The 14310-nt window shown below is 41.8% G+C and overlaps 1 protein-coding gene across 1 annotated transcript; it reads left to right on the top strand.

The window, feature by feature from the left end:
• The first annotated feature begins 2393 nt into the window (after positions 1–2393).
• Positions 2394–12465, top strand: mtx3 (metaxin 3). Its single transcript, XM_046347135.1, has 9 exons — positions 2394–2537; positions 4947–5016; positions 5363–5439; positions 5676–5768; positions 5952–6134; positions 6803–6879; positions 6978–7132; positions 7543–7631; positions 9301–12465. Exons 1-9 carry the CDS (start codon positions 2457–2459, stop codon positions 9394–9396), a joined length of 921 nt encoding a protein of 306 aa, XP_046203091.1. The 5' UTR covers positions 2394–2456; the 3' UTR covers positions 9397–12465.
• The last annotated feature ends 1845 nt before the right edge of the window (positions 12466–14310 follow it).

The raw sequence follows: 14310 nt of genomic DNA, 5'->3' as shown, positions 1-14310 counted from the left end.
GGTAACGTCTCAGTGTTCCTGTAGGGACTGTGTTTTTAAAGAGTTGGTGTGTGTGTGTTTGGTCCAGGAGGGAGATGTCCAGACCTTGGACTTTGAGACAGGTTTTCACTCTGGAGGAGTTTCAAGTTGAGAGTCTGGTCCTCATCTCTGGGCTCGTTTTGGTAACCGCAAGATATTTCTACATCTTAGAGGCTTCAGAAAAACAGACCATTCCCAGATGAATTTACCACGCTCTGTGTGTCGGTCTGTCTGTTTTTCTATTTTCTCATTTTATTTTACCTTTCTTTGACCAGGAAGTCTTTTAAGAGAGATAAATTAAATCTATCAGATAATCACACAATTTCCTATAGTTCAAGTGTCCGTAGTTCAGTTCACCCAAATACCTATTCTGGCTGTGGGCACTGGCCCACCCTATTCCCATCAGGTGCTGTATGGACGCCATATTGGAGCCTTTGCCTATGACACAAAGGGAAAAATACAGATAAAACCAGCTGGAAGGAATAAGACTTAATGAAAATTACACAATGCATGACCATGTCATAAATACTTCACAATCTTTCTTCTGAACATAGCACTTATGATATTTACTATCTTGTAAAGATATAGGGCCCAGGAGACCTATATACTGTAGTAGAAAACCACCTTTAAAAGAATGACTATTTTAAGACATGGAGAGTCCATTGCCATATGCATGGACATGTAGAGTTAGACCAGTCAAGTCTGACTGCCATAATTGTTCTGCTATGTAACTTCCTAGTAATGGAGTCACCCCCTCATAATCATAGGTTTTATGGTCATAGAGCTGCAGTTAATGAATACGGGCCCTGCAGGTTGCAATGTAATTGAAGGACACACATCCGTAAAGTGGGCGTGGAAGAGGTGAAAAAAGTATTGTTATCTAACAACAATGACAAGCCACCTGGGTCTGACAATTTTGATAGAACATTACTGAGGATTATTGCAGACTATATTGCCACTCCTATTTTTTTTTCATCTCTTCAATCTAAGCCTGCAGGAAAGTGTGTCCCCCTGGAGGGAAGCAAATGTCATTTTGACCCTGGTGGTCATCTATGAATGTTTGAACATCTTGAAGAACAAACAGGCCTTAATGACCATGTACTATTATAATCTCCACCCGGCACAGCCAGAAGAGGACTGGCCACCCCTCAGAGCCTGGTTCCTCTCTAGGTTTCTTCCTAGGTTCCTGACTTTCTAGGGAGTTTTTCCTAGCCACCGCACTTCTACATCTGCATTGCTTGCTGTTTGGGGTTTTAGGCTGGGTTTCTGTATAGCACTTTGTGACATCTGCTGATCTAAAAAAGGCTTTATAAATAGATTTGATTGATTGATTCCGCTACCCAAGAATAGCAAAGCACCCTTTACTGGCCCAAACAGCTGACCAATAAGCCAAACCTTAGTAAACTTTTGGGGGAAATAAACTAGTATTAAATAAGTGAAAAACTTAAAGCATTGTAATTGGTGACAAACCATTCAATAAAACCCTAAACCTCAACTAAATTGTGTAATGAATCATTTGGTAAGTTGAGGAGACTAAACTGCTTGGTGTAAGCCTGGATTGTAAACGGTCATGATCAAAACATAATGATGCAACGTTAGCTGAGGTGGGGAGAGGTCTGTCTGTAATAAAGCACTGCTCTGCTTTCTTGACATTGCTATCAACAGAACAAGTCCTACAGGCCCTAGTTTTGTTGCACCTTGACCCAGTCATATGGTCAAGTGTCACAAAGAGGGACATGGGAATATTACAGTTAAATGTACATGGAGAGCTGACATCAATTACATCCCTGTCAATCTCTCCTGGTTCAAAGTAGAGGAGGGATTGAATGCATTACTACTTGTCTTTGTGAGAGGTATTGATCCCACAAGATATGTCACAAGGGGTCTATTCACCACCCCTAAGTCCAGAACAGACTCCTGGAAGCGCACAGTACTACACAAGAGTCATGACTATATGGAACTCTATTCCACATCAAGTAACTAATGCAAGCAGTAAAATCATATTTAAAAAACAGAACAATGCGGACTGTGAAGAGGCACACACACACACACACGCACGCACACACGCACGCACGCACGCACGCACGCACACGCACACACACACACACACACACACACACACACACACACACACACACACACACACACACACACACACACACACACACACACATTTTAAAATTGTTGCATAGTGGTATTATACATTTTGTATTGTAGATATGCAGTGGTGTAATAATGTTATATGATGCACTGTTTAAAAAAAATTATTGTGTGATGTAAGTGAGCTAATGTGTTTGGACCTCAGGAGGAGTAAGCCAGCAGCTAATGGCCAGCAACCCAGGAGGAGTAAACCATCAGTCCTGTTTGTCGTTGAAATATACTATTTGAATATACTTTTTTTGACATCACCCACTTCCTGATCACGGCAGCAAACAAACATGGCGGCCACCATGGAGCTGAGATGCTGGGGAGGTGATTGGGGTTTGCCTTCCGTCCACACAGAGTCTCTCATAGTGCTGGTAAATGCGTTCATAAAATAAGAAATTATGATATGATCTTTGTGTCACAAATGTTGTACTGCATGGCTACATTTCTCATTGTTTTATCTGACAATCTTCACCTCTGATGATGCAAAACCATCAACAAGACTGAGCTATTTTAGCTAGCTAGCTAACATTAACAAACTGGAAAGTTAGCTAAGTATTAGTGGTAGAATCGATATTTGGTATTTTGTTTTTTCTAATCATCTAGCCTTTTAGAGGCTTTTCAATGAAAACTTGAACCAACTAACAACGTGCACTGTTCAGAATTTGTCTAACTGTCTGTAGCTAACTAGCTACAGTAGCTAATAGCTGTCAGATGCCATTCTCATTGCTAACATTTCTTCAAGTTCAAGGTCAGCTCTATCTTGATTTACTACTACTGTCCTCGGTACGACCATTCTCCTGTCTTCTTATGCTTAACTGTGTAGTTATGTATCCCAGTAGTTAATTTGAACATATCCCCATGTTGCTAGGACACTTGCATGATCCCGTTCCCTATAGGCTAGTTGCAGATACTGTATGAACAATGCGACGAATTTGCACAAGCTCCCATAACAAGGTGACACCGTTCCTGTTGAAAAAGGTGTACAGCTGCCAGATAATTTGCTGGCTGACAGTGTCAACAAAACAATTTGGCATGATTACTATAAGCCTACATGTTTCCTGCATGTCCTCTGGACTACACTTTTCCTCATAGCGACCTTTCTGGGCTACTCTTTGCCTAGCCATATCTATTGACTATGAGATTACAAAGAACTCAGATTGTTAAATGTGGTCTCTTTTTTAAGTCAATAGATATGGCCCCACGTTGCCATGTGTGTTATCACTGTCACTTGTCCACTAGGACTGTCATATCTGTATTGTTGTTCTTGGTGCTTACCCACCATGCTGATAGTCTGCTTTTAGAACTGGAGCCAATGCCAAATGATACCTAGTGATATCTTGTAGGGCCGTGACGATACCAGTATAGCCATACTCCTTAGTGCGGTGGAAACAAAACGCGATGCTTCAGACACACTTTATTTGGATGGAGCATCGACAGATGGACTATCAACAAACATTTTTTTGATAAGCAACTGACTATCTGTTGATAAGAAACTGCTTGCTGAGGTTAGGGTTAGGGTATGGTTTATAATAAGGGTTAAGGTTAGAGTAGATAGTTAGTTGAAATGTTACTGATAGTCCATCTGTAGATGCTCTATTATAGACTATCCAAATAAAGTGTTACTTTAACTTTTGGGGGAAAACTGCACTAATTCTGCAAACAAACCTGTTTAAGTTGTCACCCAGAGTCAAATGTATTTATTTTCTAAGCTATAGCACACACTATTTTACATACAGTTTTTTAAAGGACCAACGAGTTTGGTCTGCTTCGTGGTTTAATTTTTGCCATGGAAAGAATATTGTGATTCTGGTATCGTCACAGCCCTCATATCTTACAGAGCTTAACATGCCATACCCCAGAACACGTACTACTTTGACAACATTGATATGAAAGCCTACATAGTACTCTGACAACAATGATATGAAAGTCTACATAGTACTCTGACAACAATGATATGAAAGCCTACATAGTACTCTGACAACAATGATATGAAAGCCTACATAGTACTCTGACAACATTGATAGGAAAGCCTACATAGTACTCTGACAACATTGATAAGAAAGCCTACATAGTACTCTGACAACATTGATAGGAAAGCCTACATAGTACTCTGACAACATTGATAAGAAAGCCTACATAGTACTCTGACAACATTGATAGGAAAGCCTACATAGTACTCTGACAACATTGATAGGAAAGCCTACATAGTACTCTGACAACATTGATAGGAAAGCCTACATAGTACTCTGACAACATTGATAGGAAAGCCTACATAGTACTCTGACAACATTGATAGGAAAGCCTACATAGTACTCTGACAACATTGATAGGAAAGCCTACATAGTACTCTGACAACATTGATAGGAAAGCCTACATAGTACTCAAACAACATTGATAGGAAAGCCTACATAGTACTCTGACAACATTGATAGGAAAGCCTACATAGTACTCTGACAACATTGATAGGAAAGCCTACATAGTACTCTGACAACATTGATAGGAAAGCCTACATAATACTCTGACAACATTGATATGAAACTTCATAGTTCTCTGACAACATTGATAGGAAAGCCTACATAATACTCTGACAACATTGATATGATCTTACCTGGCTAGAGCAAGGGACAGTTCATGACAAATGATTGTCATGTCTTCTACCATTACTCATGGTTATTATTATTGTGTAGGCTTTATAATAAAGTGTTGTTCAGTAAAGTTGTCAAATACTCTTATTTCTTGTCATTCCTCTGAACAACTAATGTATCTATGCTCTCTCTCAGGCCTATGCCAAGTTCTCTGGAGCCACGATCACAGTAACTCCCATAGACTGGACGTGGAAGACTTTGACAGGTACTGCTGCTTGGTTTAAAGTCCAAAGAAACAGAATTCAGTTCTTCTTATACAAGTAATAACATGATAACTATTATGTCATTTCACCATGTAAAAAAACATCACTAGGCTACTACAGTAGGTAGGAATAGATACATGACTATCTGATGCAAGACTATCAAATTGACTGCTTACTATACATATAGCACATTGTCAGTCTGAGGTGTTGTCTCTATGCCTGCTCTACTGTAGTTGTGTAGTCCATGACATATGGATTGTGCAGTAGCACAGGATGAAAGACACACTGTCAAACTCCCCTATAACCAACACTACTGGCCCACTGTTTCCCCTCTATCCAACACTACAGGCACAGTTCCAGAGTTGGTCTACCAGGGATCCACAATAACCGAACCTGCTCAGATTCTCAACTTCCTGAGAAAACAGGTAAAGTCTCCTTTCTGCCTTCACCATAAATGACCTTTTTATGAGCTGTATTTGCAGTGCAGTGCTAACAACAAAGCCTGTGTGTTGTCTAGCAGAGGTTTATGCAGACTATGAGCTGTATTTGCAGTGCAGTGCTAACAACAAAGCCTGTGTGTTGTCTAGCAGAGGTTTAATGCAGTCTATGAGCTGTATTAGCAGTGCAGTGCTAACAACAAAGCCTGTGTGTTGCCTAGCAGAGGTTTAATGCAGACTATGAGTTGTCGGCGAGGCAGGGAGCAGACACCATGGCCTACATTGCTCTACTGGAGGAGAAACTACGACCAGCCCTGGTAGGAACAACCCGTGTGTGTAGTTGTGTTGTGTGCTGATTGTTGTGGGTGTGTATGTTGTTTTGCACTTAGACACATTTTGAAAGTCCAGCAGTTTTTTGTTTGTGTACTGAGTGTTATGTGCCCTGTATTGTGTACTGTATTCTAAATATGTATTCTGTGTGTGTGTGTGTTGTCCTGTAGTTACACACATTCTGGGTGGATGCTGAGAACTATGCTAACCTGACTCGGCCGTGGTTCGCCTCCCGCTCTCCCTTTCCCCTCAACTTCCTGGTCCCTGGTCGCCATGCCAACACAGCCCTGTCCCGGATCCTGCTGACCAAGGGAGAGTCTCCTCTACACACTATCACTGAGGTGGAGGGAAAGGTAGGACAGATCCCCTCTACACACCATCACTGAGGTGGAGGGAAAGGTAGGACAGATCCCTCTACACACCATCACTGAGGTGGAGGGAAAGGTAGAACAGATCCCCTCTACACACCATCACTGAGGTGGAGGGAAAGGTAAGACAGATCCCCTCTACACACCATCACTGAGATGGAGGGAAAGGTAGGACAGATCTCCTCTACACACCATCACTGAGGTGGAGGGAATGGTAGGACAGATCCCTCTACACACCATCACTGAGGTGGAGGGAAAGGTAGGACAGATCTCCTCTACACACCATCACTGAGGTGGAGGGAATGGTAGGACAGATCCCTCTACACACACACTCACTGAGGTGGAGGGAAAGGTAGGACAGATTCCCTCTACACACTCACTGAGGTGGAGGGAAAGGTAGGACAGATCCCTCTACACACTATCACTGAGGTGGAGGGAAAGGTAGGACAGATCCCCTATACACACTATCACTGAGATGGAGGGAAAGGTAGGACATATTCCCTCTACACACTATCACTGAGGTGGAGGGAAAGGTAGGACAGATCCCCTCTACACACCATGGAGGGAAAGGTAGGACAGGAACATACACTGTGTGGACTACTTGATACCAAATGATATCCCGACCCTGCATTCCCCGTCCCCTCTCTCGTCAGATTTACAGTGAAGCTAAGGAGTGTCTGAATCTGCTTTCCCACAGATTGGGGATGGCCTACTACTTCTTTGGGAACACGTGAGTTCCTGTGTAATTTGGTCAGATGCTAGATTAGGCTGGGTGTGATTTATATTCTGTGTGGTGTATTAATGTAGCTGTCTTTCTCTGTGGCCCAGGCCATGCAGTCTGGATGCGTTTGTGTTTGGCTTTGTAGCTCCCCTCCACAAGGCCAGCCTACCCAGCAGCCCTCTGCAGAGCCACCTCAGACAGCTGGACAATCTCCAGCGCTTCTGTGACCACATACTCAACGCTCACTTCAGCAGTCATCCCGGTGAGACCAGCGCTCTATGCCGTGTGTGTGTGTGTGTTTATACATTGATGATTGCTTCAGGTCCAGGGTATTGGGTAAGGGTTACAAAGATTCTGCGGTGTTTTTTTAATAGAACGTGTCAGTGAAAATCTGGTGAACTTCAGGTCCTGCAAAGCCTTTTCTAAACACAGGACGTACAACTTTTGCCAAGTTGTCATTTGCAGCAGGAGCAATACCTAACAGTCTGTGTATGTGCCTGTGTCGGTGCGTCGGCGAATGAACACGGTTTATTGCTTATTTTGTCTGGGCTGTGATGGAGAACTTCTGCTGCGTTCTGGCATATCTCTCTCTGCTCTCTGTATCTGGGCTTTCTTAGTATAATGGGCTCTCTCTCTCCCCTTGTTCCTGCTCCACCCACCCTCTCTCTCCAGGGTCTCCCCAGCCGGTTCAGGAGACGGTGGATGCCAACCTGCAGAAACTCACTCAGCTTGTAAACAAAGAGTCCAACCTCATAGAGAAGGTCCTGCTGCTCTCGTCTCCGTGTGTATTTGCGTGTGTTGTGTTAGTCATTGGAGTATATTGTGAGCATTTAGTTAGACACTTTTGTTGTTGTACGTATATCAAGATTAGTTCACTTCTTCTGTTTGTGTGTGTGTTTATATTGTGGTTAGTAACTGTGTTATACAGTGCCTTCGGAAAGTATTCACACCTCTTGTTATTTTCCTCATTTTGTTGTGTTAAAAAGTTGGATGAAAAAGAGTTGAATTGTCATTTTTGGTCAACGATCTACACAAAATACTCTAATGTCAAAGTATAGGAAAAATGGTAACATTTTAAAGAAAAATAAAACACTAATTCATTGATTAGATAAGTATTCACCCCCCTGAGACAATACATGTGAGATACACCTTTGGCAGCGATTACAGCTGTGAGTCTTTCTGGGTAAGTCTCTAAGAGCTTTGCACATCTGGATTGTACGATATTTGCCCATTACGCTTTTTAAAATTCTTTAGTATGTTGCTAGATCGAATCCCTGAGCTGACAGTAACCATCGTTCTGCCCCTGAGCAAGGCAGTTAGTTAACCCACTGTTCCTAGGCCGTCGTTGTAAATAAGAATTTGTTCTTAACTGACTTGCCTAGTTAAATAAAGGTTCAATTTTTAAAAAAGTGGGCCTCCCGGGTGGCGCAGTGGTTAAGGGCACTGCACTGCAGCGCCAGCTCTGCCACCAGAGACCCTGGGTTCGCGACCAGGCTCTGCCGTAACCGGCCGCGACCGGGAGGCTGGTTTCCGGGTTGGATGCGCGCTGTGTTAAGAAGCAGGTGCGGCTTGGTTGGGTTGTGTATCTGAGGACGCATGACCTTCAACCTTCGTCTCTCCCGAGCCCGTATGGGAGTTGTAGCGATGAGACAAGATAGTAGCTACTAAACAATTGGATACAACGAAATTGGTTACAAAATTTTAAGAATAAAAAAAAAAAGTGCCTTGTTGCAAACAGGAAGTATGTTTTGGAATATTTTTATTCTGTGCAGGCTTCCTTCTTTCCACTCTGTCATTTAGGTTAGTACTTCCTGTTTGCAACAAGGCACTTTTTTTTTTTTTTTTGGTGAGTAACTAAAATGTTGTTGATCCATCCTCAGTTCTCATATCACAACCATTAAACTCGGTAACTGTTTTAAAATCCCCATTTTCCTCATGGTGAAATCCCTGAGCAGTTTCCTTCCTCTCCAACAACTGAGTTAGGAAGGAGCCAGTATCTTTGTAGTATTTGGCTGTATTGATACACCATCCGAAGCGTTGTTAATATGCTCAAAGGGATATTGCTCAAATATTGCTCACCATGCTCAAAGGGATATTTGGGGTTTGCGTTTGTATTTTTACACATCTACCAGTTGGTGCCCTTGAGAAACCTTGGTGTGGTTGAATCTGTTGTTGAAATTCAGTACTCAACTGAGGGACCTTATAGATAATTGGGGTAGTCTTTCCAAAAAATGTATGTGATTTGTTAGCACAGTTTTACTCCTGAACATATTTAGGCTTCCCATAACAAAGGGGTTGAATACTTATTGACTCAAGACATCTCAGCTTTTCATTTTTTATTAAGGTTTTTTACATTATGGGGTATTATTGTGTGTAGGTCAGTGACACAATCTCAATGTATGGTTACTGACTGTGTTTGTTCTCCTGCAGATGGATGACAACCTGAGGAGCAGCCCTCAGCACAAACCCCTCAGAGCAGACCCCAGACCCAGCCTGGGCAACGACAAGAGCTCTACCCCTGCCTAACCCCTCACCTCTAGCCCTCGACCTCTCACCCCCGACCAGCCTGGTGGATTGGAGGGGTGCTGTATTATACTAAACCTGGTTCTGTAAATGCCCTAGCCTGAGTGCCAGTCTGTTTGTACTAGCATGCCAACTCTTTCTTACTCATTGACAAGCAACGGAGTTGGCGAGGGCACAAACAGATCTGGGATCAGGCTACAAATACCCGAGGTTATCCTTTAAATGATGCATTTGATTGGTTTAGACAGTTTTATGCCTTGCAAGTGTAATTAAAAGTGCCCTGAATGGAAACTATCAATGAAGAAAAATATGGCAGAATTGTGGACTATTTAGAGATGATGATGTCTGTAAAATAGATATGGTTTCATGAAATGAGGGAGAAGTGCACGGCGAAATGGAAAGGTTTTAGTGGTTTAGAGCGGAATGCTGAGGACTGCTACCAAATGAGAAGCCTTTAAACATTGAAAGGCAAGAGGCAGGAAATGAGAAGGCCAGTTGGTTTAAAACGCTCTGAGAGAGAGGTACTGCCTTTCTACTGACCTGCTGTAAGATGGGGGAAACCTTTTCTAATTCTAAAGGATTGAAATGACTGAGGCCCCAATTAATTCCGACCTGCATTGTAGTATGTATTAAACACGGGAACATGTGACCATGTTTTCTTTCCTGTGCTCGGGTAATATCCAAATGCAAAACTCCTCCCACAGGAACATGTACTGTAGATGCTCTCAGGTTTCAGAAATAGGTTGTGTTCATGGGCAGTGGTCGTGTAAACAAGGTTGCTGCATAAACACTAATAGGGTAGGTTTGCTGGAATTTATTCATAGATAAGGGCAAAGTCTATGCTAAATATACAAGGCAGTTATTCTTTAGCTCTGTGGTATAATGGGGAATAAAATGTATGGGTCACTTAATCTACATGTTTGTAATGAACAGTACAGGTTGAATTGATGCATCATTTTGAGAGATTCTGGTGTCAATGAGGTCATTACTGACAGGCAGGCACTGACACTGGTCTACTTGAGTTTTGAAACGTCATAGCTACTGTAAGTTGCTGTTGCACAGTCCTAAATGATCCGAATAATGCTCTTTCCTCACCTGAGGACTGACTCGACCGTTTCTGTGCTGAGACTCGACGCTCGCCCCAAATGGCACCCTATTCCCTACATGGTGGGCTACTTTTGACCAGAGCGCTATGGGCCCTGGTGAAAAGCAGTGCACGATAAAGGGACTACAGTGCCTGAAACAGGTTTTCCTCGAGGATTTTGCCAGTGCAGAGCTGTATTTCTAGCTGTCTGTGGTGGTTCCATCCAGACCTGATGTATCTATGTAGATAATCATTAAATGTTCGTATTACTTTATGAGGGCATGTGCTGTACAGCTGTCTAGTTTCAGTTCATTTGTGCTCATATTGAATGGGGGAATGTTTAATACAATGCAGATGATTTTATTTGTTAGAATGTCACTTATTTTACTGAGGGAGATGTCTAAGTTTTCCCTTTAACAAATAGATCATCTTTACAACTGTTGTTAAGGTAGCTCTGTAAATAGACTTTAAGTATATATGTACAGTATGTATGCTATCATATCGCCGTAGAAGTTAGCTCGTTTAATTAGCTATAGTCCTGCCTCTTCATGAACAGATCGAGTCCTTGTGATCGTAACGTTGTATCATTGTAAATACATTTAAATACTAATCCAATGCATTTAATTCGGTATTGTTTCTTTATAACGGTGCTGCTTAGATGAATGCGGTTCAACTCTCCTCGTGTGTTTTCTTTCTTTAGCGAAGACTGAAGTGAGTTATTAATTCTACAGTTGGGCTTCATTGATAAGGCATACGTGTTTTAGGTTATTGTTCAGCAGTATCAAAAAGCACTACGTTCGTCTGTACGTACTGCCCTACAAAACGCAGTATGTTTGTTTGTTTTTTACTGCAAAATCTGACTTCAAATCTTTTTATGTAAAAGACAGCAATTTCTGATATATTCGGATCAAAATTCATAGTTGTTGCGTTTTGCCTTTGTAGGGCAGACAGTATATTGTGAGGTATTTTACTTTTGATATCAAATCCATCAAGTCTGATCTCAAACACAAACAAAAAAAGTTGTAATGGATTCTGACTCAAAAGACGTTGCATATTTTCTCGCTTGATCTCTAATTCGCCCCATGTTGTGGAGTTGTTTTTGTAAAGATGTGTTTTGTTGATCATGATTTTGTCTATATTAGTTATGCTGTGCCTACATCACCATCGCCTTGTCTGTTGTGAGCAGGTCCATCCATTTGGGAACATGCCTTGCATTAGACAATGATGGAGAACTCCGCTAACATACTGTACGCCATCTCTGCCTGCAGATGTCAGAAGTATGTCATTACTGCATGTTTGAAGTATGTCATTTGTCTCCCACTGACACCCAGAGCCATATATTTATATGACTCTGGTGACATCCAGGATCAGCCACTGTAATAGTGGCTCTATTCACCTGAATGTTCCATGTTGTTTCCTGTGCTTTGCCTTTGCTGTTGTTTACTTCCTTTGTTGACAGGATTAACAGGGACTGTTCAGTGCTTAAAGGGAATGTATCCATGTAGTGAATATTCCCTTTAAGCAATGAATATTGTTCACTTCATGGATACATTCCCTTTAAGCGCTATGGAATTAGTTACAACTTTATTCGTTGTTTTGGTTTGTGTAAGAAAGAGAAGAAATGTTGAGATACATGTATAGGAGAAAGGGAGACAGTATTAGGAAGGACTGGTACTGTGTGTCTTGATAAGACTGCAGAAGCGATTGTATAGCTGTAAACTACTGTAACCAACTTTCTCAGATTAAACTCATGTTTGGAATTGTAATAACACTATTGTCACTTTTATCCAAGTTCAGAAAGTCACAGTTAGGATTTGGCCCATTGTCCTTAGCTGGTCAATACTTGAAGTTCAAACAACTTTAGTAAATTCATTCTCCTGAGGTTTTGTGGTGGGATGAAAAACAGAGTTTTAACCATGATATTGCCATTGTAATATCATATTCCTGGTTCATTCTTTTCTTTAATAAAAGTATAACCTAACCACCTATTTAATTTGAGTCTATTGTAAAATGAAGAACAACCTAATTTACAAAATTGCCAATTTGCCCTTCTCTTCCCTGCCTCTCCCATTCACTCTCACTCTCTCTCTCCTCTGGGTGTGTTGTGGCTGGGTGGGTACATCTCCTCTTTGTTTTGTCTTGGCAATCAGCCTGGAAAATAAAAGTGATTAAACCAATGGGAAATTATGCAAAGCCCTGACCTCAGAAATAACCCTATTTGTCTGTCATTAAAACTGATAGACTTTACTAGCCTGGTGCCTGTGTGTTTCTGCTCTAACCTGCTGCCTGTGTGTTTCTGCTCTAACCTGGTGCCTGTGTGTTTCTGCTCTAACCTGGTGCCTGTGTGTTTCTGCTCTAGCATGGTGCCTGTGTTTCTGCTCTAGCCTGGTGATTGTGTGTTTTTCACATGGAAGCCTGTAGCTCAGTTGGTAGAGCATGGCGCTTGTAACGCCAGGCTAGAGCAGAAACACACCCATACGTAGAATGTATGCACACATGACTGTAAGTCGCTTTGGATAAAAGCATCTGCTAAATGGCATATATTATTATTATTATTATTATTATAAGTGTTTTCTAACCAGCCACACGTTTCACTTCTGCACATGCACCATGAAAACAATGCAGAAATAAATCAAATAATTTCTCCTTACCTCTCTCTCTTTATGAAGGGAAATATCAAAGGACAGAGGTGGTGCGGAGCCTGGAAAAGAGTAATGTAATTATGTTGGGAGTGAGATAATATATTTCCTTTGGAAAAAGAGGTCTCAGCATAGTTCTGAGATTAGGTTTTAGCCAGCTTTGCTAATAGTTGTTTATTAGAACATTTAAAGATGTTAAATACCAAGTATCAACGCTTATAGCCTAAAGTGGATCTAAAACCTTTTCTCTAACTTTTCCAACAAGCAATCAGTAGCCTGGGTGTCATTTTGTGTCTGTTGTGTCTGTTTTAGCCAACTATAGCCATCAAATCTGGTTATTCTTGAGAAAGGTTGATATGTGAAGAATAAACAATGAACTCCACTATTCTTGCCTTTTCTAAAGTACGTTCTCTCTCTGTGTGTGTGTCTGTCCGTCTCTCTGATTGGTGTCTGTCCGTCCGTCCGTCCGTTTATCCGAGCCAGGAGGCATCAGTGTGTTTACTGGGCAGTGAAGAGTCTTTCACCTGTGTAGGGCCCTTGGGTCCATCAATGTAATATGTCCCAGTCCATCCATAACGTTAGGATTTAGGCTTGTGTTAGACTGTGTGTTATTAATAGATCAGCAGTGATAAGAGGACTTTTGAAGCATTTGTCCATTTTTCATTCCAGACTAGAAGTGTGTGCAGAAAGGAGGCCCTCTAGTGGTGAAAATGGCCATCTACCAAAACCACACGCGACCAAAATCTCTGTCCTGCTACTGCTAGTAGACATGAAGCTAAGGTTGTGGTGGTGTTTGAGGCTAGGTTCAACCCTAACCCTAGCGTCAACCAGAGCCTTAACCCTAGCTTTAAGTCTACCTCCCGGTTCAGCCGTGGTTGAATTTAATCTGCCACTGTGTCTTATTGTCTCAGCCTTAGGCCTATATATCCCGTTGTCAAGGCATATTTAATTTTACCTTTATTTAACCAGGCAAGTCAGTTAAGAACATATTCTTATTTTCAATGACGGCCTGGGAACAGTGGGTTAACTGCCTGTTCAGGGGCAGAACGACAGATTTGTACCTTGTCAGCTCGGGGGTTTGAACTCGCAACCTTCCGGTTACTAGTCCAACGCTCTAACCACTAGGCTACACTGCCGCCCCATATGAACAAACAGGTTACAGAGCAAACAATGCAATTATCACAACACATAGGT

The sequence above is a fragment of the Oncorhynchus gorbuscha genome, linkage group LG04 (assembly GCF_021184085.1).
Source record: "Oncorhynchus gorbuscha isolate QuinsamMale2020 ecotype Even-year linkage group LG04, OgorEven_v1.0, whole genome shotgun sequence".
NCBI classification, from domain to species: Eukaryota; Metazoa; Chordata; class Actinopteri; order Salmoniformes; family Salmonidae; genus Oncorhynchus; species Oncorhynchus gorbuscha.
Note: the sequence above shows the minus strand (reverse complement) of the source record. Positions and strands in the feature narration are given on the sequence as shown.

Excerpts from the sequence above, each read along its gene's own strand:
- mtx3 (XM_046347135.1), top strand. The coding sequence starts at position 2,457 with ATGGCGGCCACCATGGAGCTGAGATGCTGGGGAGGTGATTGGGGTTTG. Across the intron at positions 2,538-4,946 it reads CAGAGTCTCTCATAGTGCTG|GCCTATGCCAAGTTCTCTGG; the intron begins GTAAATGCGTTC and ends GCTCTCTCTCAG. Across the intron at positions 5,769-5,951 it reads AGAAACTACGACCAGCCCTG|TTACACACATTCTGGGTGGA; the intron begins GTAGGAACAACC and ends GTTGTCCTGTAG.